Raw genomic sequence first — 25795 nt, 5'->3', positions numbered from 1 at the left:
AACCAGGGAAAAGGAAGTCTAAGAGAAATCTAGCAGAAGAAAATGAAGGAATAAACAGTACAATAGAAATGGGTAAACTAAAGGGGGGGACAGAGGACTCAAGAAAGAGAAGGACAGGGATCAAGAACAAGGGGTTGCAAACAAGGAAGAGAGCCAGGGAGCAGCAGCCAGGAAATAGGGGGGCTGCAAACAAGGAAGCAGGGCTGCAGTAACGGATGGCACAAGGTGCAGAAAAACTGTAGTGGATTGCAGAGGACTGTAGTAGGCTGCAAGACAGAGTCCGGAGGAGCAGGACTGAGAGCTGTAGTAGGCGACAGACAGAGAGCCCAGAGGAGTAGGGCAGCGAACCCAAAGGAACAGGGCGTCAAGGCAGGGAGACCAGAGGAGTAGGGCTGAAAGCAGAAGAGAGTAGTGGGCTGCAAGGCAGGGAGCCCCGAGGACCCGGGCTGTAAGCAGCAGAGGATTGCAGGCTGCAAGGCAGGGAGCCCAGCGGAGCAGGGCAGCGAGGCAGGGATCCCGGAAGGCTATGGCTGTAGGCAGCGGAATGTAATAGGCTGCAAGGCAGGGAGCCCAGAGGACCAGGGCTGTAGGCAGCAGAGGGTTGCAGGCTGCAAGGCAGGGAGCCCAGAGGAGCAGGGCTGTGAGGCAGGGAGCCCAGAAGGCTAGGGCTGTGGGCAGCAGAGTGTAGCAGACTGCAAGGCAGGCAGCCCCGAAAGAGCACTGGATCAAAGCAGGAAAATGCAGCAACAGGAACAGCATACAAATTTGAGTCAAAAGGCAAAAAGGGGCTGGGAGGACTCTTGATGCAAGAGACTAAGCTCCTGCAGGCAGCTTCTTAAATACAGCCCTTCCCAGTACTCAGGTAGGCTAATTGGCAGCACCTGGAGCAGAACACCTGAAGATAATCTGCCTCCTCCCTCACTGGTCCTGAGATAGTGGAAGCAGCACTGCTCGCTAGGGCTTCTGGGGATTGTGGTTCCAATACTGACGAATGGGAATGGCCAGGAATTGATAGCTGTAGCAAGGTGCATTATGGTACATGTAGTTAGCTGAATTAAATAGGAAAGTACCAATGTCGTACCAATGGAAATAAAGGACCAAAATGTGAATAGGGGTAGTTTAAAGAGTATTATGAAGATAAACAAGTACCATATCGTCCATGATGGTTGCCAATGTGTGCGCCAGTGGCACAGGCGTGACAACATTAAACTTACGAAAAGCAACAACTGCAATATAGCCAGCAAAAGCATGACACAATACAAAAATATAAATATGCAAACACATAGTCTGAAGATGAACAGAGGGGAACATTGGCAGTGGGTGAGACTGTGGGCGAATGTAGGTGGGTGGGTGCCCCTTTGTTGCAAGATGTGAGGGGGTGGAAAGTGGTAATCTGGTTGTTATAAGAAGCGGGATCCCTCCACTCCACAGCCAATCCACTAAAATGATTGGGGATTGGCTACCCAAGTACAGACTACCGGGCTCTCAGAGTTTGAGATAAAGGGTGAAGAAGGTGGTGGGAGCATGTGAGCTAGGGTAGCACATGGTGTAGATGGCTCAGATTTCTTTTGTTTTGAGGGAAACTATAAATAATTACTCAAGGTTTTGAAATCTTAAAATTAAAAACAGTGCACAAAAAAGGCTTTTCACGAGAAACACAAATGATAGTGGTAGTTTTGGAGGAATAAAGAAATACTTAATCAAAAACATAATAAATGCATGAATTTCTTACAAGTCAGAGCGGCACAATATGGCAATACATTTTTAAAAAGTCTGTGCAGAGGGAGCAGTAGAAGCAAGAAGAACAAGTTACTTACTTGTGGCAACGTTCTTCCGACTGGATGTTCCTCCCACGTATTCCTCATTTTATGATATCTCTACATCCAGCTTCAGCTGCTTCGGGAAACATTTTCCAGTAGGGGGCGCTGCGCATCGATGCCGGTCGGCTCGATGTCCCTTCAGGGTGCGAGTCTCGGTGTCAACGTCATTGATGGTATATAGAACGTGCAGCGATCTTTGGCTTCAGTTCTGATTTTTATGTGTATTGGTTTATCCTACGCCGGACAGTTACTCACGCTGAAAGAGCATAAACTGCAATAAAAAGGAAATTCTACTGCAGGGTAGGCTGGGAGGGGCGATGAGCTATATGTGGCAGGAACATCAAGTTGAAAGAACGTAACCACTGGTAAGTAACTTGTCCTTCGAATGGATTGTGTTCTCCCACGTATTCCTCATCTTATGATAGACTCCCAGAGCAGTGTTTGTATTTCCGGATGCGGGAGTCAGAATGTTCAATAATAATTTAGGAGTTTCTCAACCTCCTGGTGACTTGAGGAATGACGGGGACTAAAGGGAATGCGCACAGGAGTGGAAACTCTCAGTCCACCACAAACGCGTCACCTAGAGCTCCTCTTGGGGGAAATTTCCAGGACCAGTACAGTTTCCACTTTCGGTTGACGCTGGTTGCGAACAGATCCACTTGAGGGGTTCCCCAAAGGATGAACATCTCTTTAAGGACTTTGAGCTAGTTCCCACTCATGGGAGACTGTGCTCTGCCTGCTCAGAGCGTCCACTGCCATGTGCTCCTCTCCGGCCAGGTAAACTGCAGATAAGGAGACTCCTTCTTGAATTGCCCTGAAGCAGAGCTGCATTGCCTCACTGCACAGTGTTAGTGACCCTACACCTCCTCTCTTGTTGAGCTAATACATGGCCACTGTATTGTCCGTCATTATTTCCCCGTACAATGGGCAGGAAGCCTTTCAGCGCTAGTCTAATTGCCTCAGCTCCAAAAGGTTGATGTATAGTTTGGACTCCGATGGAGACCAACGACCGCTGATTGTCAGATCGTTGGTGTGGGCTCCACACCCCATGAGTGAACCGTCCATCACTACAATTATCTCTGGCCATGGTTGCCAAAAAGGTTCTCCCTTCAAAATGTTTTCATGGTAAGTCCACTACAGAAGGTCTTGTGCTACACTGCTTGGAACCTGAAGGTCTGACATCCTGCCTCAGGATTGGGACCATTGAGTCCTGAGAGCACATTGGAGAGACCTCATTCTCAGGCGAGCCTCTGGCACCAGGACAATACACGATACCATGAGGCCGAGCAACCTCAAAAGAATCGAAGGCTGGAAGACGCTGGGCCCTATGGAATTTGGGGACCAGTGGGGCGAGTTTGTGGCTGTCCGATTGCTGTGCCAAGGGATTTGGCTGCTCCAGGCACTCATCAGTCTTGGTGCCAAATAAATGTGTGCCGTCAAAGGGCATGTTAAGAAGTCTAGATTACACATCTAGAGCAAAACCAGACAAATCTGCGCATTTCAGTGCTATCCGCCATCGCTCTGCTGATACTGTCACCAGAGTCGAGACCGGTCTAGAGGAATTTGCACATTGCATCTTTCCCATCCTTGACAATGCTTAGGAAACCGTCTATGTTCAGCCGCCATCGCTGTGCAATCCCATAGGGTGAAAGTGAATTCGGCCATACTCTCTGCAGAGAAAAGCTTTCTAGCCAAAGCTTCATAAGGCTTGTCATCTCTGTCCAGGGGAAAGTTGGGTAAGCATTTAGTGTGTATGTAGAAGCGGCAGCCTGAACTATCAAACCTTCGGTAGTTGGATGCTTTGTCAGATAATGGGGGGGTCACTGCTTGATGCTCTGTACTCGTTTGTCAGTTTTTTGTTCAATGCTGTAATTAATTTGGGAGTCTCCCAGTTGGCATCAACTCGCCTTTGTAGGGCTACATGGAAAGGAAGGATGGGGTCCTGCTATGGTCCCTTATCTAAAATATCAGTCAGGTCAACCTGTTCAAAAAGTGGTGCAGGCCTACTCCATCACAGATATTCTATGACCCTACACTTCAGTTGCCTGTATGATCCATCAGCATGGTCTAAGGGATCTGGTCTGCCAAACTCTTTTTCAGGGAAAGTGTCTAACCCACTTGTAATTTGCAGGGTATCAAATAGGTTTTTTATTCTCGAGTACTCTGAAATTAAGGCCTCTGGAACACCTTATGTCCCATACTGTAACCCAAAAGGACGTGATTCATCCAAAGATGGCTCACCATCCTCATAAATTGAGGAAAGATACTTTAAAAAGGCTTTCCTAAGCAGTGGGGTAAAAGTTTTCTCAACATCCTTAGAGGGTTTTGTTATTTGCATCCAGGGCTTCGACGGCTGTGACGTTGAGGATTTTTCAGAGACCGTCCCTGGAGTTGTCAAAGGGGATTTATGCTAACTTCCCTCTATGCTCTTTCAGGGCTTCAGCTGTCATCAATAGGCAGCACCCACACCCAATGTTAAATGCGTAGGTCCTAAGCACCACAGACACACCCGATGGGGGTCTGTAGGGGACATTTTTGCCCCAGTCAGGACATTCTTTGAGCCCTGATCTCGGAGTCGATGCGGACGACGATGCCAGTCTTATTAAATACAAAAGGTTGGTCAATGAACCGAAGCGTGCCGATTTTCCAAAGCGATAGCTCTCACGGAAAACTGCAACTGAAGTCAACAGTCACTGCGCGTGCTATATACCATTGATGACGTCGACATCGAGTCAACAGGCATTGACGTGCTGGCATCCCTACTGGAAAACATTTCCAAAGCAGCTGAAGCTGGATATGGGGATATCATAAAACGTGGGAGGACACAATCCATTCGAAAGCAAGATTAACACAGGAAAAGAACATTTTTCTGGGCTAATAAAGAATGCAAAGGTGATGTGAATACTCAATAGGCCCGGTAGCCATTATCTACCCACAACTATACGTTTTTAACTATGGAAAGGTTGTTATGGGTAGGAGAGCACATTGACTCGTAAAACAAATACCAATATTGTTCTGGGTCAGAGGACATTCAAGAATATCTGAATTCCAGAGCACTCTCCCACACAACTCTACAGTCTTTTATGCCCTTGTGATTGCAAAGGATTCAATACGAGGCTAGGATTCAATACGAGGCAAGTAACAGTTTACAAGATCTCATCATAGTGAAACTAATAATTTAATAAGTGTGCTGTATTCCATCCTAAGCTAGGTACCAAACGTCGAATACTTCGGAAGTGGGTAGGGGTGTAATGCAATTGGATTTGAAGTTTGTCCTTGCAAGCTGCCATAAACAGGAAGCATTATCAGTATTTCCTCTTCAAAATTCATAGCGTGGAAGCAGTCTTTAAGTCGAACATATGATTGAGTTGCCAGGAGGATGACAGACATGCCTCCTGCCCTTCCCAGCCCCACCAAAAGACCACGTGGTTCTAGGGTAATCGAATATATGGGAGGGGGAATACCAATCGGATGCTCGTCTAAGCTCCAAGGAAAATGACAGAACAGGTAAGTTAACCCACTGTTATTCAGCCCACTGGCTCCTTTCCTTCCACTCTACACTTCCCCAAATCTACCTTGAAAAGAGAGATACGAGAAAACTGAAAACTATGATGATGGAGGGAGAAGGTAGTGAAAGTCCATAGGTCAGATGCCAGTTCCCATTAGATTTGGAGGGGGGGGGACAAAGTCTAAATGGGCCCAACACAGGCAGCACAAGAGTACAATCTAAAGGAAAAAAGAAGACCGTCCCCAAGGTGTACCCAAAGTACCAAGTGAAAAGTCACAGAGCACCACAATTCCATTGAATAATCCAAGAACAGATCCTGCAGACAAAAGCCAAGGTTCAAACAAGCCAGAAGAACCAGTATGTTCGAAATAGAGAAGGAGAATACAAAAGGAAAAGTCCAAACATGAAGCAGAGGTTCAGGAAACAAAGAATCCAAAAGACAAAACACTGAGAACGCCACTCGGACAGGAACGGCACAACGCTGAGAAGCGCTTCCGTGTTATGGTGCTTAAATGTGACGAGACGTCACACGCTGATCAGGTGAGTAACTGGATGTGCTGTTGCGCCGTGCCCGGTTTTTCATCCCTTTGCGGAACGGTGAGTACAGTCACCACATATCAATGTGGTGAAATATAAAAGGTGCAGTGAATACATGTTTTTTCTTTTCTCCCTCACCTTAACATGCATCCATCCAAGATGGTTTTCTTTTACGACATGTCTGTAGCTGTTCAAATTATATTACACTTCAAATTCAGTTTTTACCTAACAGTCTAAACTGTGGAATAGAATGAACCATAACCTTTTAAATGATCATTCAGATGATCGTTCACATTACATACTGGAAATTCATTATTTGGATTTCACAGAGAAATGCACTCTACAGAAAGGTCTAAGCAGCACCAATTTAAGCAAGGCTCTACGAGCCATGGAGAATTGGTCTTCAGGCTGAAACAGGAAAAAATACCCATCAACATAGCACCTGTTGCGCTCACCCAAACACCACATAACTGTTGCAATGATTTCTCCCAGGATTTTTAGGTTATGCTTACGGTATCTGGAAGAAGATGAGACGCTCAACGGAGCAGACGGGATACTGCCTGTCCGGTAGGCTCTGTGGATCTGCATTGAGGGCATAGAAGGAGGTTCCTCTTACCTCTGTGGTCATTAATCACAGTGCTGGGAGGGCACACAAGATATCAAGACTGATTAACTCAGCCTTGGCAGTAAATCAGGATAGGATGCACCTTGGACTCAATTAAGATTGTGATGCAACCCTGTTGACCGAATCTGTATTGTCCTGATTATGGCTGGTCTATGCAATCCAGAAAGACCTTATAGTAGAAACTCGAGTCAACGATATTGAAACTTCAATTGGACTCAACTGTGTGACAATATTTTCAAGTTTGAAAGGCCTAATGTGCATCTAAAAATCAAATGTGATACAGGGCATCGGGAAAGGAATGGTGCACTGTTCTTTCAATGTATTTTGAAAATGAGGCTCATTTATTGACCCCTCAGTGATGTTCTAATTTAGTACTGTATTAATGCAGTGATGCAGTAGTGATTGATAAGGTGTGACTGTGTGTTGTTAAGTTGACAGGTGTATTTTAGCATTGTGTTGTTAATACAAAAATATTTGTGATTTGTGTAGAAGAATTAAAAATGTATGAGCAATTTTATAAATATATGAAATCATTTTCCAACTCGGTCCTTGTAGAAAAAGCTATTTCCACTGAAATCTATGCAAAAAGCAAATATGTTTTTTTTTCTTGCGTGTATGACATAAAGGAAGCAGGGAATCAATGCACAAGAAAAACATAGGAGGAGCAAGACATGTACCCAACAGAGAGCTGACAAAAGACTGACAAGAAAAAACAAGGTTATGTGTTATAAAATATTGGGAATAATAACCTGAACTGTAAAGAAAGCAGTACTCTCCATGCAGTAAAATAAGACGTTTACAATTATAGTAAAAAGAAGCACATTATTGTTCATTTTTGGTTCTAAAATGGAAATTCATCCAAATATAGCTGTGGTTTCAAAAAAGATTGTTTGGGTTCTTACTCATTTACTAATACGGGGTAAACTCCTTCACACCACCAGCTTAACACCTGTTCAACCTGTGAAAGTATACAGTAAAAACGTTTGGGAATTGTCCCTCTCCCCCACCACCTGTCACCTAAACAACCTTTCCAACCCTTCTCTGCCATGCACCCCTATGTCAAAGCATAGAGCTCATGACCAAAATAGGTTCTCGTTTTGTTTTTCTTACATTTTAAATTCAGGTTATTTATGTCTTAGTCATTTTTAGCAAAATAGAAGAAGGGTGGGCCGACTAGACCACAGATGACCGCTATATATTGTTTAAATCATAATAGCATCATATTTATTTGTATAAATACAGTCACAAAAATATAAAGAACATTTTGACAAATTCAGCTCAATATACCAAAAACCCACATTCCTCCATGTACCATTCATTGTTTGTTTGTTTGTTTGTTTGTTGTGCGCACCAGACCCTGAGGTAGCAGGGCGCATGAGAAAAAGAAGGTTTACAGCTTGGTTACAGAAGTTACACATTTACAGCGGTTACACATTTACAGAACATGGCACCCCAGGGTGATACAATAACAAGTACAGACGATGCATAGCCAAACAATCATCATAGAGCTAGCTGTACATAGTAGCAGGTCAGTCACCATCAGGTACAGAACATGTGGTGGGTACATGGGGAAGTGCAGGTTACATAGCATTCTCAGTGAGCCATTTTATTGTGTTTTGTCTGAATTTGTTGAACGTTTGGTCAGATCTAAGTGCATGTGGTAGGGAGTTCCATAATTGAGATGCCTTAACCGGGAAGCTAGATCCTCCAATGGTGGTTAGTTTGAATTTGGGCACCAAGAGGCCGTTGGGGCTTGCTGTTCTAGTAAGTCTAGTAGGGTTTTTTCTAATGAATCGTTCTGTTAGTTAGCGGGGGGCTTTGTTATTTAAGCATTTATGGATGAGGGATGCAGCTTTGAGGTTGATTTTTTCTTGGGTAGATAGCCATTTGTATTTCCGTCTTACTTCGGAGATATGTGCTCTTCTGGGAATGCTTAAGGCCGCTCTAAGTGCATTGTTTTGGAGCACTTGTATTCTGTTGATTATTTGTTTAGTAGACCCTATGTATAGGGAGTTACAATAATCTAATTTTGATAAGATAAGGGCTCTGGCAAGGATAAGACAGCTGTGAACTGATAAGAATGGTTTCCCGGCTCGTATTAATTTACATGTATAGGCCGTGGATGAGGCCAGTGAATTCACCCGTTTGGTAAGGGAGAGGGTAGAGTCAAGGTAAAAACCTAAGGTTTTTACTTCTTTGGCGACCTTAATAGTGTTCCCATCGATGATGAATGCGGAGTAATTTCGGTTAAGTTTAGAGATGCGAGCTGCCGTGCCCATGATGATGAGCTCTGTTTTGTCATCGTTTAGACATAGGCCGTGGTTGGCCATCCATACCTGCACAATGCTATAGATTATATTCACCAAAGCCAGATTTTCTCTGTAATCCCCAGTAAGTGGTAGGAGAATCTGGGTATCGTCTGCGTAGTTGGTGTAGGTGACACCCAGATTGTCAAGATCGTCAAAGAGTGGCTTGGTGAAAATATTGTAGAGTGTTGGCGAGACACAGGATCCCTGGGGCACTCCACAGGTGATGGGTATTGGGTCTGCTGCCGTTGAGGGGGAGAACACCCTCATAGTCCTATCACTAAGGAATGACTGTATCCAGGCTATGGCCTCCCCTGAGAAGTCGGCCGCAGAGTCCAAGTGGTTGCACAGGACTCTATGATCAGCCAGGTCGAAGGCGGCTGAGAGGTCTAGTAGGAGGAGGAGGGCTAATTTACCCTCATCTCTGAGTGACTCAATTTGGGCCTTTAAGTCGATAAGGGCAGTCTCTGTGCCATGTTGAGGTCGGAAGCCAGATTGGCGGACGCCAAGGAGCTGGTTCGCCTCAAGGAAGTTCTGAATTTGGGTATATGCTACCGTATCTAGTATTTTTAGTAAGAAAGGCACCGTGGTGATGGGCCTATAGTTTGTAGGAATGTTGGGGTCCAGTGTTTGTTTTTTCAGAAGGGGGAATACCCAGTATTCCTTTATGTTACGTAGAATGGTGCCCGTAGTAAAGGAGGCATCGATAAGTTTGGTGATGAAGGGAGCTAGATCTCTAGCGACGTCCTTGAATCAGTTGTGCTGGGCATTGGTCTCCTTTACAATTGGAAGGTTTAAGACTCAGAATAGTTTTCTCTACCTCGATCACTGAGACCTTGGAGAAACTGAATTGGGTAGTTTCTTTAGGTATGGGTGTGGTAGTTTTGTTCAAGGGAGTCAGGTTTTGGGCTGGTAGTGAGGCTTTCTTTAGAGCTATTTTGGTTTGGAGGTTGGACACTTTGTTAGTTAGTGCCAACTGTATGTCTTTGCACCAGGTTTTATCTTTGATGGAGTCGTCCTGAGCTACGATAGGAGTTTCTAATTCTTTTAGGATGGAGAAAAGCTCCTTCATCTACAAAGCTGGGATAAGGCTATCCGTAGCAGGGGGGTCAAACTAGGTCTGGGCCCACTATCCCCTATCATGCATAATCCAGATTTCTCACCTGGACTTCACAAAAGGTTCTGGGAAGGTTGGAGCGAAGCAGACACATTGTCCCTACAAGATATGTATCAGGATGACCCCCCACTTACCTTCGAAGTATGCAACCAAAGATTTGGTCTCGCTGAAAACCACAGATTTAAATATATACAATTGTGTCACTGGATCTCACACCCAGAGGTAAAAAGAGCAGGGTTACGACCCCCGGTAGGCCTAGAACTAACAATACGGGAGGGGACTCATGAAAGAGGGATTACTAGACTATAGAAACTACTAGACAAGGCGCAAACAGACGACACCCTCCAGTATATGAAGGACTGGGAGCGGGACATAGGAGAAGAGATTACACAGGAAGCATGGAGTCAAATCTGGAGGAGGGCTCATAAACTATCCAAATCCACGGCAATTAAAGAATCGGCATACAAACTATGTTATCGCTGGTATTTGCCCCCAAATAGAATACAAAGAATGATCCCCACGTACCCCCGAGAATGTTGGCGTCAGTGTGGAGAATATGTGGTGGTCGTGCCTAAGGATAAAAGTATACTGGAAAGAAATACTGAGCCTGATCAGGGACATAACGGGCGCAGACCTACCATGGTCCCCGAAAGTCATTCTGCTGGGGGCAGTGGCAGAAGGGATATATGCAGCCTCGGGAAACAGAGCGGCTCTCATAACCCACCCACTGGCTGCAGCAAGGATGACAGTGACCCAACGATGGAAGACAGTGGAGGGCCCTACAGCTCCATGGTGGTGGGTGAAAGTGTGGGGAGTTATGGCAATGGAGAACACCTGCGCCACAAAATCAGGGACATATCTGAAATTCTTGGCCATATGGGATCCACTTCAGGACTATGTGGGGGAGCGGGAGAATCAACACTTTAAACCACGGGCTCTTAGAAACATTCATATCAGATAAAGACAGCACAAGATATGGCAGAGGGGTTGCCTCATGGAACTGTTCTGGTTACAACCATGGTTTTGATTGGTTCAATTGATAAAAGGAAGGGGGGTGGGTGCGGGGGGAGAAGGGGGGTGGGTGCGGGGGGAGAGGGGGAGTGGATGTGGGGTGGGAGAGTGGGGGCAGGGTGGGGAAAAGTATGAAGACAATACTAGACTCTACAAGAAAGTTAAAGGGTGTGGAATAAGAGGTTCTTGTTGATAACAATGTTCTTAAACAACTTATAACGAAAGCTCAACTATTGTCTTAAGTAAAAAAGAAAATAAAGTTGGTTAAAAAAAAAGAAAAGCTCCTTCATGCTAGAATAAGCTTAGGTAATCCTGTTATTGTAGGTTTCTTGTTTGGCCAGGATGATATCCTTTTTGTATTGCGTTGAGATGTTTATTAGATTGGTTTTATTTTCCGCAGTGGGATGTAAGTTCCATGCCGTTTGGTATTTTCTTTTCTGAAGTCTTACATTTTTTAGGTGGGGTGTAAACCAGGAGTTCAGGTGCTTTTTAAGTTTACTATTCCTAAGTTTGAGCAGAGCAATGCTATCGAGAGCGAGGGTCATAGCATTATTGAATTCCTCCACTAGAAGGCCCGGATCAGCATAGTCAGGTAGACGGTTAAGTTTAGGTAGGATATGTGGCAGCATTTTATCCGCCGTGATATTTTTCTTGTTTCTGGTTAATGTGGCTGTGGCGAGGGGTGTTCGAGCTATAGGTCTTTTGGTATTAATTGTAAAGGAGATTAAGTGGTGGTCTGTCCAGATTTGGGGGGCAATAGTTGTGATGGATAGATTGCAATTGTGGCTGGCAATCCAGTCTAGAGTTCTCCCTTTGGTATGGGTGGATGCATTCACTTTCTGCGTGAAGCCTAGTTCTGTTAGGGTATTGGCTACGGCAGTGGCCTGATGATCATTGATATCATTGTACCCTAGGTTAAAATCTCCTAGCACAAGGGTTTGTGAGGAATTTGTTACTTCTCAGAGATTACAGTGGTAATATCTTCATTGAAGGTACTGATAGGGCCTGGGGGTCTGTAGAGGAGGTGAATGTTTAATGTTTGAGAATTGGCGGTATGTAGTTTGATCGAAAGGGACTCACAGGAATTAATGTTAGGTGTGGAGATGATTCTCATGGAGAGATTGGTTTTGGCGATAATCGCTATTCCTCCACCTCGTGCGTCTGGTCTGTCACCTCTGAGGATCGTGTAGTTGTCAGGGACTGTTAAGGTTAGTGCGGAGCCTGCTGCTTCGTGGAGCCATGATTCAATGATGGCGAGGAAGTCAAGATCATTTTCTAGGATAGCGTCTGCTATGTCTGTAGTATGAGCGACTAATGATCTGGCATTGATTAAGGCAGCTTTTAGGTCAGGATCTGGCTGTACCGTGAGAGGCGGGTTGACGGTGGGCTTATTTTTTTTAGGATATGGTTTGTGGCTGGGAAGAACAGAAGTTTCCAGAGGGCGGAGTAGTTTAGGTTGAAGGTGACCCAGATTGATGTTATATTTATTGATAGGTTTGAATATTTTAGGTAGGCGTGCCCAGAGTCTGTAGTTTCTCTGTGCTATATTGCACGGATATTTGGAGATACATTTTGTATGGGCATCTGAGCCCTCTAGGGGCAGGGTTATTGGCATGGTGATGTATAGAATAGTGCTAAGTATAACTATCACATTGGTGAGCGATGTTCGAAGGGCTAGGTTGGGCAGGTAAGAGTACATAATGTAGATACTAGTCAAACTGGGGCTTGTTGTTTCCTGCATCGAACAAATATTGGCCAGCATTCAGCTAGGTATTTGGCAGGGTGGGTTAGTTGTTAGGGAGAATAGACTAAATGCTGCAGTCGAATACTGGGCAAAGTGGGCTAAGTGCAACGATGAAATATCGGGTAAGGTGGCAGAATACAGTGACCATACAGTGATATAGGACAGAGTAGGCTAAATGCCGCGCTAGAGTACTACTATATGCGGTGTGGCGCTTAGATTCGAGATTAGCACTGGGGTCTGAGACACAACAGTTGAAATGCATAGGTAATATCACACCTAGATTCAGAGTTAGCATTAAAGTCAGAGACACAGCCGTTCTAATGCATAGGTAATATGCCCCGGTTCAAGTATAGCATTCGGGCCTGAGACAGAGCATTTCAAATACCTAAATGATATAACACCTGGAGTCAGCTACAATACTAGTAAAAGCACACCTAGATTGGAAGTTAGCACTGAGGTCTAAAACACAGCAGCTACAATGCATAGTTGATATTGCACCTGGATTCAAATATGGCGTTAAGGCTACCGTATAGTGGTTCAAATACATATAACCTGAGTATAGTTGTAATATAATTGCGGATGTGGATGCGCAGGCCAAGCAGGACAGCGCGATACAACATGCAGTGCTGGCAAGGGACAAAGTCAGTTTAAGTCAATCGGGAAGGTGGGGTGGCTTGCAGATCACACGTGCAGCCTAAGAGCGTATGAACCTTGCTGAGTTGCATACAGGTGATGGGCTAAGCACAGTAGGGCACTTACCCGCTGAGGTCCAAAGCGGTCAGTTAAGAATCGGGCAGCGTTTGTGGCTCCTGGCTCCTTCGGCTCCCGACAGGCTCCAGACAGGAAGCCTTGTGGTCAGCCTTAGGGGCGTGCCGGCGAATGTGATAGGTTTAAGGCAGTGTGCTGAGCCAATCGGATCAGGCCTGCAGCAAGGGTAGGGGGCTCATGCCCGATGACGAAAAGCCAGCGGCCATCTTGGAAATGGCACAGCCTCCTCGAGGCTAATGGTGGCAGAATGAAGATGCTGGAAAAGACTCGGCAGCAATTGTAACTTTCGCACACATTTATCATGTTCAAATATGTTGGGACAAACTGGTGATAGATAATTGACATCACAGAAAAGGAATCAAACAAATGTCAATTTAGCACTTTGTTATTTTACAATGTGACCCTCTGTCTACATTCAGGGGTTTAGAAAACTGGTCGACATATGTTTCAGTTGAGTTCTCTCAATAAGGTTGGGGGTCCCCTTATCCGGTGATTTAGGTCAACCTTCTTCAGGACAGAGAACAATCAGCAATTCCGCGTTGCCTCTTCAAAACACAAAAAGTGGGGGGTGGGGATGGCTAGAGAGCCTCTATTCTATAAGAGTAAAAAAATAAAAAAGTATATGGTCATCTCCGTTGATTTAAGAACCTTTTCATGGTAAACAAACAACTGTATTATTCAGTTGTGTGGAACTGACTCACCTCCTCTGGAGTGCCAGGGGCCGGAGAACGGTAGGTTGGAATGGATCCTGGCGTGTATGCGCCTGCTTGTGGTGCCTCACGTCACGGGTAATACCCTATAATAAAGTGTAAGTATATTGGCCTCAGTGCATTGTCTAACAATTGCAGTTTCCTAGAACACTGCCATACATTACTCGTACTTACAGTGAAACTTGTATCCGATACACGACCTGCGCTATAATTCGCGTGGCCAGACAGGTGTGGCCCAATTCTGCAAATTAATCATGGGGCGCCTGCAGAGGAGGAAACAAACAACAAAGAGGGAGGACGTCACTCTCTGTGTGATCTGTCCTGGCCCTGGTGTTCTTGAATGCCGCGAAGAAGAGAAAGAAATTGCTTACATAAAATGGTCGCCGGGTGTCTCAGTGACTGCTGGTCAACCAATGCCTGAGTGCACGTACTCGGGCTGCAAGGGAAAGAGGGGCAGTATCAGTTGCAAAATTGTTCGGGTGGCGATGGCCTTACTGCCATCAATTGGCCGTGTGATTTATAAACTTACCTCCCCTGGGACGTGCGATCCACTAAGGTCATCTCGCGCAGAGAGAAGAAACTCGCGCCAGCTGCTAAATTCCAACTGGCGAACCTGCATCTGCTGTTCAGGCAATGTTATTTTTCGTTGCTGTGCAACAGGAGACCGTGTATGCCTTGCATGCCGGTCGGGGTCACATGTCTGTGCGACATTCTGGGAGGTGAAGTCCTTTTATAACTTCCCATTGCTGGTAATGTATCAAAGTGCTTATTGCATGGAATGCCTTATGCTCCGAGTACTTAACTCATTTTATACTCGAAGGGCACTGATGGATGATGTGAGGTAGATGTACTAGGTATTACTTACCTTTGTCAACATATATCTCTATTGGAAGATGGTCACGTGTCCCTACAGCATTATGGGAGAAGTCTGGTTGGAGGTTTTTTGCCATGAACATGTCATTGCTATTAATGAGGCAATGCACATGTTACATGGAATGTCTTCTGATCTGGGCAAATTCATGATTACTTACCTTATTTTGTGCTCTAAAAGCACTATCGTATAATGTAATCTCGGAGAGCTATACAGTAAATTACATCTGATGGTGATGCACGAAGTATCACATGGTGTGCCATGCATGCTTACCTCGTCAGGCACTGTAATCGCTTGTCAACATCCATCACTAATGGAAAGCTAGTGCAGAGCAAATAGAATAACGGTGCTAATGGGAGGAAAAACCTGTCTCCGTTATTTTATTTGCTATTTAGTATGTTCCATTCAACCGAAATGTTCAGACCGTGTTTGACTGAGTCTAAGGAATAAATCCAACTTTGTTATAGACGGTGTAAGGCACTTGCAATGTCGCCGCCTCTAGATTGTGTGTGTAGGGTTTGAAGTACAAACCATTTTATATCAGTGTCTTTGTGGTTCTTTTTGTTAAAATGATCCACCAAAGGTTTCTCCGGTGTGCGATTCCTAATGCAGGACCAGTGCTCACCAATCCTCACTCTAACTTCCCTTGTGTTTTTGCCCATGTATAGTAAATTGCAGGGACATCTTATGACATAAATGGCATTTTTCGTTCGACAATTAGTGTGGCTTTTCATTGTCCACGTCTTGGCCCCATATTTGAAAGAATGTTTTGTTTCAGTGAAAGGACACACACTGCAATTGCCACATTTGTAATGTCCAATGATCGGGGGGAGACCCCACTAATTAAGGAGAGTGGGTTCTTTCGATTTTTCATGATATGTACGGATCAAGTTTTGCCGTAGTTTGCAACTTCATTTGAAAGCAAATATCGTTTGTTTGGACAGAGTGCCTGGATTTTTTACTAAGCCCAGTTGCGATTGATTATCTTTTTGATCTCATTGCTAATGGGGTTAAAGGTGGTGATACACACTAGTCTCTTGTTAAGTCTTTTTTCCTTGTTTTGTAAGATTAGATCTTTGTTGGTATTCGCAGCTCTCTTGAGGTTGTTTTTAATTAGGCATGTCGGATAACACAGTGTGCTCAGCCGGTCTTTGAGTTGTGTGGCATGTGTTTTGTAGTCTTCTCTGTCTGTGCAGTTCCGTTGGATTCTTAAAAATTGACCGTACAGTAAATTATATTTGAGGCTTTTAGGATGGAATCTTGAGTAGTGAAGCAGGGTATTTTTATCTGTAGTTTTTCGGTATAGTGAGGTAGTGAGATTGGTTCCTTGTTTCTTTATCATCAGGTCCAGAAAGCTAACCTGATCTCTGCTCCATTCGATGATAAACAATGTTAGTGTCGCATGCGTTGAGACACTTATGGAAGGTTAGTAAAGATTTATTGTCTCCTCGCCAGATGATAAACACGTCGTCAATGTAGCGACGCCACATCTTCAGTTGTCCATCAGTCTGATCTTGTAATAAACCTGCAATGTGTCTTGACTCAAACTTGGCCATATATAAATTGGCTACATGGGGTGCAAAGGATGCCCCCATGCTCCCCCCTTTCTGTTGTTTATAAATTTGATTTTTAAAAAGAAAAACATTTTCTGTCATGGCAATTCTAGTATGAATCCGGTTGGTGGTTTATGTGGTCTATTGCACTTCCGCGAGTGCTTCTAGGCATTCCATTTGTGGAATCGACGTATATAACGCCTCAACGTCCATGGTGACTAGAAGGTCTCCTTCTTCTATGGTGGTATCTTGGAGGATTTGTATCATGTCTGTGGTGTCTTTGATGTAAGATGGCATCGCTAAGACGAATGGTTTAAGAAAAAACTCACTATAAAATCGATAGAGGTTCAAGTAGGGAGTCTATTGCCGACACGATCGGTCTCCCTGGTGGGCTTTCGAGGCTCTTGTGTACCTTTGGTAAGGTATAAAAGGCTGTCTTTTTTTAATTTAGAAATCTGGCTTTGTCTGTACAAATCTAGTCTTCTTGTAGAGCATAGGTGGTGAGACTTAATTTCTTCTTGCACTCTTTTGGTGGGGACATGGTCTAGTTTTTTGTATGATCTTGTGTCATTCAGGAGTCTGATACACTCTTTGTCATAATTCAGAGTGTCCATCAGGACAATGCCGCCGCCCTTATCTGCCGGTTTTATGGTCAGGCGCTCCTAATTGTTTACATTTTGAGACAGGTCCTTTCGTCCCTGCTTAAATTGTCCATGTGGTAGTTTTTCTTCTTTATGCTTGTGAGGACTTGTTCGACCACTCAATTCTCGAACGTAATGATTTCTGGAGGACAAGTATGTGGGGCGGGGGTGGGGGTTAAGGAACAAGTTACTTACCTGTAACTGTTGTTCTCCAGCATGGGTCTGGCATGTATTCACATGCTCATGAATATTCCCCGTCGTCAGGCCGGGAATCCTCGCTTTAAAAAAAAATCAGTATCAGTTTAGTTTCTGATCTGTCTTTCTTAGTAGTAACCAATCACTGGTCTCTGGGTCATACTGCCCCCAGCCAATGACTGCCCTCTCCCTAGGCCCCGCCTCTGGCAGCCATCCTCAGATTTTGTAGCACGTAAAGTGGCAGTATGACCAAGTGAAGAGCCGCAGAGGTGTAGGCGGGAAGGTTCGCATGTGAATCCATGCCAGACCCATGCTGGAGAACAACAGTTACAGGTAGGTAACTTGTTCCTTCTCCAGCATGGGGTCTGGCATGGATTCACATGCTCATGAATATAAGAATACATAGCAGTATACACATGCACAACCACGGGAGGTGGCAACAGGCTCAACATTAAGCAATACCAAAACACTCAACATAAAGCATCTCTTACCTCCTCACCAGGCTCACCTTAAGCGAACAGGTTGCGCAGCACTGCTTGGCCAACCCTGGACTCCTCCCTGGAGTCCTGATCGACGCAGCAGAATCTCGTGAAGGTGTGTGTCGAACTCCACATCGCAGCCCTGCAGATGTCGAGCAGGGGCACACCAGACAAGAACGCCGTGGTACCAGCGATCGCTCTGGTCGAATGGGCTCTCGGACAGCCGGGCAGCGGTCTGTTTGCCAACCGGTGACAGTGCATGATGCAGCCGGAGAGCCATCTGGAAATGGAAGCCTTCGAGAGAGCCTTCCCTTGATTCATAGGTCCAAAGTTTACAAACAGCTGTGATGTCTTCCGAAAACTCTTCGTGCGGTCCACGTAGAACTTCAGCGCTCTAGCTACGTCCAGCGAGTGCAGAGTCCCCTCCGCCGGGGACAAAGGCGATGGGAAGAAAACTGGCAACACCAAGGGTTCGTTGAGGTGGAAGTCCGACGGCACCTTGGGCTGAAGGAGGGGTGCGTCCTCAGCACCACCCTCGTGTCGTGAAAAGTCAAGTATGGTGGCTTGCAAGATAGGGCCTGGATCTCTCCCACTCGTCGTGCGGAGGTGATGGCCACGAGAAAAGCTGTCTTCCACAACAGAAACTTCAACGGTGCCGAATGCATAGGCTCAAATGAGACCCCCATGAGCCTGGTCAGCACCACGTTGAGCTCTCACGCCGGGGTGGGGGCCTTCACCGGCGGGAATGATCGGAACAATCCTTTCATAAATTCCTTCACCAGCCGATGAGACCACAAGGACGCCCGTCCCGTAGTTCTGGTGTATCGTGAGATGGCGGCCAGATGTATCTTGATGGAAGCGTGAGCTAGTCCAGCCTTGGCCAATGACAGAAGGTACGGCAATACTTGAGGGGCCGTAATCCGCAGAGGGTTAATCTTCTGTGCACGGCACCAGACAGAGAACCTCTTCCATTTATGTCCGTAGCACTTGAGAGTTGAGGACGCCCTGGCCTCTGCAAGAACCTCTCTGCAGTCGGCTGGGATGTCGTACCCTCCAAACTCTATTGCTGCAAGAGCCAGGCCTGCAAGTTCAGCGACACTGGGTTGTGATGAAGAATGGCGCCTCCTTCTCTGGAGAGAAGATCCGCGTCCGTCGGCAGCTTGACTGGTGTGGACGCTGACAAGTCCAGAAGGTCCGGGAACCAGATCTGTCTCGGCCACGCCGGTGCGATGAGGATCATCCTTCACCGGGACCTCTTGAGCTGGTTGATGAGCCGGAGCAGCAACGGCAACGGAGGGAACGCATAAAGAAATAGGCCGTCCCAGGGGTACGAGAAAGCATCGCCCATGCTCCTCGGCTGGGGTAACCTGCTGGCGAACCTCCGGCACTTGGAGTTCGTCGCCGTCGCAAAGAGATCGATCTGGGGTTCGCCCCATCGTCAGAAGAGTCGATCCACTTGATCCTGGAGTAGTTCCCACTCGTGGCACGAGCGCAGCTCTCTGCTGAGTGAGTCAGCGATGGTGTTTTTTATTTCTGCCAGATGAAAAGGCACCAGAAACATCCCTTGGGCAACGGCTCAATGCCACAGATCCTGGGCTTCCATGGATAGGGCAGGGGATCTGGTTCCGCCCTGCTTCCGGATGTAGAACATCGTGGTGGTGTTGTCGGTGAAGATCCTCACCACCTTGCCCTTGAGGGATGGAAGAAAAGACCTGAGGGCCCAAAACACTGCGCGGAGCTCCAAGATGTTGATGTGGAGTGACTTCTCCACCGGGAGCCAAAGGCCTCTCGCGTGAAGATCTCCGGAGTGCGCTCCCCAACCTTCCAGGGAGGCATCCTTCGTCACCGTCACTTGCTGACCTGGGGTCTGAAAGTCCATGCCCGTCGACAGATGAGAGCGGGTACCCCACCACCGGATCGCCTGACGGAACGTCTCGTTGAGTGGGATCCTGTCCTCGAAGCTGCCCGTCGACTGGACCCAGCGGGCGTCGAGGAACTCTTGTAAGGGGCGCATCCGAAGCCTGCAAAGACGCACCAGATAAATGCAGGACGACATCATCCCAAGGAGGGACTTGATAGATCTTACCCTGGCCATGTCCGTGACCAGCAGACGCTGCACCTTGCCCAGGATGGTGCTGGTCCTTTCCTCCGACGGCGAGGCCAGCCGCGCCACTGTTTCGAGCTTGGCTCCCAGAAACAGGGGAACTTGCGACGGGACCAGGTGGGATTTTGGAAAGTTGATGGAGAACCCCAGGTCCGTGAGCAGCTGGACGGTCTTCGCAGTCTGCTCCACGGCGAGATCCCTTGTCCTTGCCCAGATGAGCCAGTCGTCCAGGTAGGCGTAGACGTGGATCCCCTGCAGGCGCAGCCACGCCGCCACTGGTGCGAGGCACTTGGTGAACACCCTGGGTGCTGACTTCAATCCGAACGGGAGGGCCTTGAACTGGTAGTGCCGCCCTTGGACCACGAACCTGAGGAACTTTCGGTGTCTTTTTAGAATGGGGATGTGGAAGTACGCATCCTCCAAGTCCAACGACGACAGGATATCGCCCTCCTCCAGCTGTCCCAGCACGTGCTGGAGGGTGACCATCCGGAACTTCTGTGCCTTGATGTATCTGTTCAGTCGTCGCATGTCCAGGATGGGACGCCATCCTCCTGTCTTCTTCCACCTTTCTTGAGCATCGCCCTTACTTCCAACAGTAGTTGAGGGACGTGATTTTCCTTCCTGGCCACGAGTGGAACGCGAGGGTACTTCTTCTGGAACTCGAGAGCGTGCCCTTGGGCCAGGGCATCCAGCACCCAACGGTCGGTGGAGATGGACTCCCACACGCTGACGAACCTTGTCTGCCGGCCTCCCACCGGGGTGCTTCGGCGGGGGCCCGACCCCACGGTCGGTTCAATCTTGTTTGGAGGCCGCCTTGCCTCCTTGACCTCCCTGTCGACGACGACAGGCACCACCTGACTTGCCGCGTCCCCTGTAGGCCTCCTGAGATGAAGATCTTGCCGTTTGGTGGTACGTCGAGGAGCCACTGCCGGATCCCTTGGAGGCACCTTGTCTGCCTCCGGGTCTGCCTCCGGAGCTCCGAAAGTACGGCCGTCATTGTTGGACCACTCCCAGTGTCCGGGCAGTCTCCGTGTCTGTCTTGATAGCCTGAAGGGACTCATCAACCGCCTTCGCAAACAGGTTGTTCCCGTCGAAGGGCATGTCCAAAACTTTGGTTTGTACGTCCTGGCGGAAATCTGTCGCCTTGAGCCATCCTCGTCGTCTCAGGCAAATGCCGTTGCCCAACTGACGGAAACGGTGTCGGCGATGTCCGTTGCCACCGTGATGGCGTGGTCCGAAGCAATCTCACCTTCCTGTAAGATTTCAAGGGCCTCAGCCCTTTTGGCGTCCAGAAGGAAGTCCAATAGAGGGGCGATTTTAAACCACAATTCCCTGTCGTAGCGGGCTACGATAGCCAGGGCGTTGGCCGCCGTGACAGTCGTCGCTGCGGATGAGATGACCCGTCGTCCCATCGTGTCCAGCTTCCTGCCCTCGCCGTCCGGCGGGGAAGTTGATGTCGAGGCCGATGCCCCCCCCAGCTTTCTTCTTTGCCGCCGCTGAGTCGACCGAATCCGGGGTAGGTTACGCCCGAAGGCACAAGGGGGCAGCGTCAGGGACCCGGTACTTCTTCTCGTACCGGTCCCTCTTTGAAGGCGCCGTGGCAGGGTTCTTGAGGAGGGCGAGCCCCTCACCCCAGATGTCATCAAAAAGTGGTTCGGCGGATAACGTCTTACTTTTAAGACCCTGGAAATCATGGCATGGAAGGATCCAATTTCGTCGGGCGGGGACGCCCGAGCAGGGAGCGACGGGGAACACATCCCGTCGTCGCCTCCGTCATCATCTGTACCGGTCGTAGCCGTGTCTGTGCCTGTATCATCCCCGTGGGTAGAAGACTGGGGGGAAGGCAGAGCAGGCCGCAGAGGTGGGAGAGGTGGTGGAGGATGCGTCGTCCTCTTATGCAGTGGACTTTCCGAAGGTCCCGTCTCCGGTTCCCCCGTCGGGTCTGGCTCAGGTACCTCCGTCGGGGGAGGAGCAACCTTGTCCTTATCTCCGAGCATAAAGGACTGAATCGCTGACAAAATGGCCACCAAAGTGTCCTGCGGCACCGGAAACGACGGGCGCGAGGGCTCTTGAGGAACCTCGTCGGCGGCACCATTTCTCTCGTCGTCGCCCACGTCGGGATCCCTCCCGATGGGCTGGGCCTCCTCCATGACTTCGATGAGCTCTTCTTCAGAGGTCGTGTCCGTATCCACGATGGCCACCTGCCCCTCCCCCTTCTTTTCCAACGGGGACTTCGTGGGGGTCTTCTCGATAGGTCTGAAAGACGACTCCCTCCGCGGTGGCAGAGAGAATCTGGATCCTGAGGTCGCCTCCACAGGCTGGGCCAGGGCCGCTGCGACATCCTCGATCGAGGTCTTAGCAGGGTGAATTAAGGCCATCGTCACCTTCTGTACGCCTGGGGCCTTCACCTTGGGGTGAGGGTCCGAGCCTCGCTCCCCCTCTGCCGGAATCTTCGAGATGGACCGGGGCCTCTCCAGAAGCTTCGCCGGGTTCTTGGACTTCCTCTTACCCGAGCCAGAGCGTTGGCTCGTGGTTGATGGTGCCGGGGAGGATGCGCCCTGCCTGGCAGCCAAGGAGCCCGACCGTTCGGCGCTCCCGGTGCCCGCGGACTCGCGGTGCTTGGCCTTTTGTTGGGCCCCTGTCGCCGGGGCGCCCTCACAGGACTTAGAAGACCGCTCGGACTTCTTTTTCTTCTTCTCGCCTGACGGGCTCTTCCCTTCCAGCCAGTTGGCGAGACGGAGGTGGCGATCCTTCATGGTCCGCTCCGACATGTTCCCACAAAACGCACAGTCCTTCTCCACGTGCGTCTTGTCCTCATGGAGACAGTAGAGGCATAACGAATGCTCGTCCTCCTTGAACACATTCTGAAGCTGGCATCCTGGGCAGGACCTGAACAGCTTCCCGCCACGCGAATTATAGCGCAGTTCGTGTATCAAATACAAGTTTCACTGTAAGGACAAGTAATGTATGGCAGTGTTTTAGGAAACTGCAATTGTTAGACAATGCACTGAGGCCAATATCCTTACACTTTATTATAGGGTATTACCCATGACGTGAGGCACCACAAACAGGAGCATACACGTCAGGATCCATTACAACCTACCGTTCTCTGGCCCCTGGCACTCCAGAGTAGGTGAGTCGTTGTCATACAACTGAATAATACAGTTGTTCGTTTACCATGAAAAGGTTCTTAAATCAACAGAGATGACAATATATTTTTTTATTGTTTTACTCTTCTAGAATTGAGGCTCTCTAGCCATCCCCACCCCCACTTTGTGTTTTGAAGAGGCAACGCGGAATTGGTGATTGTTCTCTGTTCTGAAGAAGGTTGACCTAAATCACCGGATAAGTGTACCCCCACCCTTATTGAGAGAACTCAACCGAAACATATGTCGACAACAGTTTTCTAAACCCCTGAATGTAGACAGAGGGTCACATTGTAAAATAAAGTGCTAAATTGACGTTTGTTTGATTCCTTTTCTGTGATTTCAATGATCTATCACCAGTTTGTCCCAACATATTTGAACATGATAAATGTGGGGCGAAAGTTGTGAACGAATGGTACATGGAGGGATGTGGGTTTTTGGTATATTGAGCTGAATTTGTCAACATTTTCTTTATATTTTTGGGGCTGTATTTATACAAATAAATATGATGCTATTATGATTTTAACACTATATAGCGGTCATCTCTGGTCTAGTCGGCCCACCCTTCTTCTATTTTGTTCCAATTGCCTGGAGGGCCGTAGACGATAACCAGGCTTCCCTTATTTTTGCATACATTAGTCATTTTTAGAACAGATGTTTTCAGTAAAAAATGGTCATCTCTTCATTTTCAGTATTCTTCCTTTGTGCAGAGTTATTTCTACAGTGCAGAGAAAAAAGTGAATTTGGCCGGAAAGAAATGGACCAGAAAAAGGGGAAAGGATCTGAAGGTAGGACACAAGTTATAAGGTTGAGGAGACACAGATCCATGAAAACAAGTAGAGGAGGTTAGAAATGTGGGAATGAGGATGGAAAGGCTCAGAGACAAGAAGAGAAGAATCAATGAAAATTGGAAGAGTTAGCTGTGAAAAACAGAGCAACATATACTCACCGCAGGTTTCCCAGCTCCCTAAACTCTAGCGCCTCCAACTGCATCCGAATCTTGGTCTTGCGAACGACAATATATACCAGCCAGTGCTGCCATGCCAGCAATGTAATCTTTTTCTGTGCTGTTGGTACAAGGAATTGAAAGTTTAGTTGTGTAGCCTACATACAGTTACTCGATTAAACTCTCTCTTTATACCACGTCATGCTGAAGTTAAAGTCCGAGAACCCGAAACGCACATCATATGAGGACAATAGCAGAAATTGGGCAAGTAGTATTTGAGTCCCAGAGCCTGTACGGAATGCCAACATGCTTCCAGGAAGCTGCATCAGGACGCAGGGTCCTACTCTCTGGATCAAATGCAACGCCACTTCAAAGCTAGGGTATCAGGATGAACCGTTTTTGAAGGATCTCAAACAGATCCATCTGACTCGTAAGTACAACAATAAGCCTGGTCTATGATCAAAGGATACTATAAACATGCTAAATTTAGAGAGATGTTGTGTGAGCATCTTCTCCTCACCTTACTGTTGGATAACTCTGTGTGCCCTGCTGAACGTATAGTGTAAGTTATATCAAAGAAGAGACTCGCTGAGTAACAGAAGTGCCCCTAAGTCACACTCTGCTTCTTCTCTGGCAGGGGCCACCTCTTATACACATCCTACACCCCGTATTTTCTTTCTTAAACTTCTCCAAGATTATTTGCCTCTCGTTCAGGACTCCCCCCCCCCCCCAGGACTCCCGCCATTCCCCATACACAAATTCCCTCCTCCTCACCATGTAGTACTGCCGCCTGGCACCTGCTTCTCTTCTGGCGCTGGCAGTGAATGTACTTCCTCCATGCCTTGAATGTAAGGTTGTACACCACATATCTAAGAAAAGAGAAAAAGGGACACCAGTCAGTAAAAGATGGAGATACAGGGTGCAATTAGCTGATCTACGGTCAGATGGTAGGTTCTCTGGATGTTCATGCTTATCTGAATCATTAAATGTTTCATGAACCTCAATTTCAGGGCATACATACCTCTGGCTTCATTGCATGTGCATCTCTAGCCTCTGTTAGTTTTTCCTTTCATGCATGCCCATGCCTTATTCTTTCAGGCTTTCCCACTCATTCATGCATCTTTTCCAGGTTAGCGCAGCACCCTTACCAAGTGGATTTTAATATGTTCATGAATCAAAGGATTGTGACGTGTGCATCAGAAATAAATGTATATTCCGACTGTGTATTTCCCCATCCTTTCACCATTAGAGTTTCAGATGTCTGATATACAAGGCATGCCAGGAAAGTCAGAGTTTTGGTGTGTGTATGTGCTGCCTCTGGTAACAGAAGGCAATAACTGAGTATTATAAGGAGGTATACAAGACTGTGTAAAGTCATTTGGCAGCACGTTTATGCCATCTCTATAGAACAGATAGCAAAGGAAGAAACATAGGCTTGTGCTCACATGGGTTACAAGGACAACCAGACTCCTGAGGAAAACAAGGTGGAATGTCCAAAAAGGATGCATGAGGTACATGGTGAAAACTAAAGGTCATGTGCCTGTGTAAAGTCTCTGGACACTAGAGGACGTAAGGGCTATGTGGAAGACAATGAGTTTGGGAGAGAAGGAGCAGTAAGGGATATGCCACATTGCCTGATGGCGGGGCTAAATCATTTAAGAAGGGATGGAAAAACTCACAAAATCTGTATTCCATGATGCATTGAGCGGCCCTA

At 47.3% G+C, this 25795-nt stretch overlaps 1 protein-coding gene across 1 annotated transcript in view; it reads right to left on the bottom strand.

The window, feature by feature from the left end:
- Nucleotides 1-25795, bottom strand: part of SFI1 (SFI1 centrin binding protein) — a 1072759-nt gene that overhangs the window by 866843 nt on the left and 180121 nt on the right. The window contains exons 5-6 of the mRNA XM_069619815.1: nucleotides 24856-24950; nucleotides 24085-24202 (exon numbers count right to left, since the gene is read on the bottom strand). Coding sequence (XP_069475916.1) covers nucleotides 24085-24202; nucleotides 24856-24950 — 213 coding nt within the window. The remainder of the gene's footprint in view (nucleotides 1-24084; nucleotides 24203-24855; nucleotides 24951-25795) is intronic.

Source organism: Ambystoma mexicanum, chromosome 10, assembly GCF_040938575.1.
Source record: "Ambystoma mexicanum isolate Mex_15411 chromosome 10, UKY_AmexF1_1, whole genome shotgun sequence".
Lineage (NCBI taxonomy): Eukaryota > Metazoa > Chordata > Amphibia > Caudata > Ambystomatidae > Ambystoma > Ambystoma mexicanum.
This window is presented reverse-complemented; position numbering and strand designations above follow the sequence as displayed.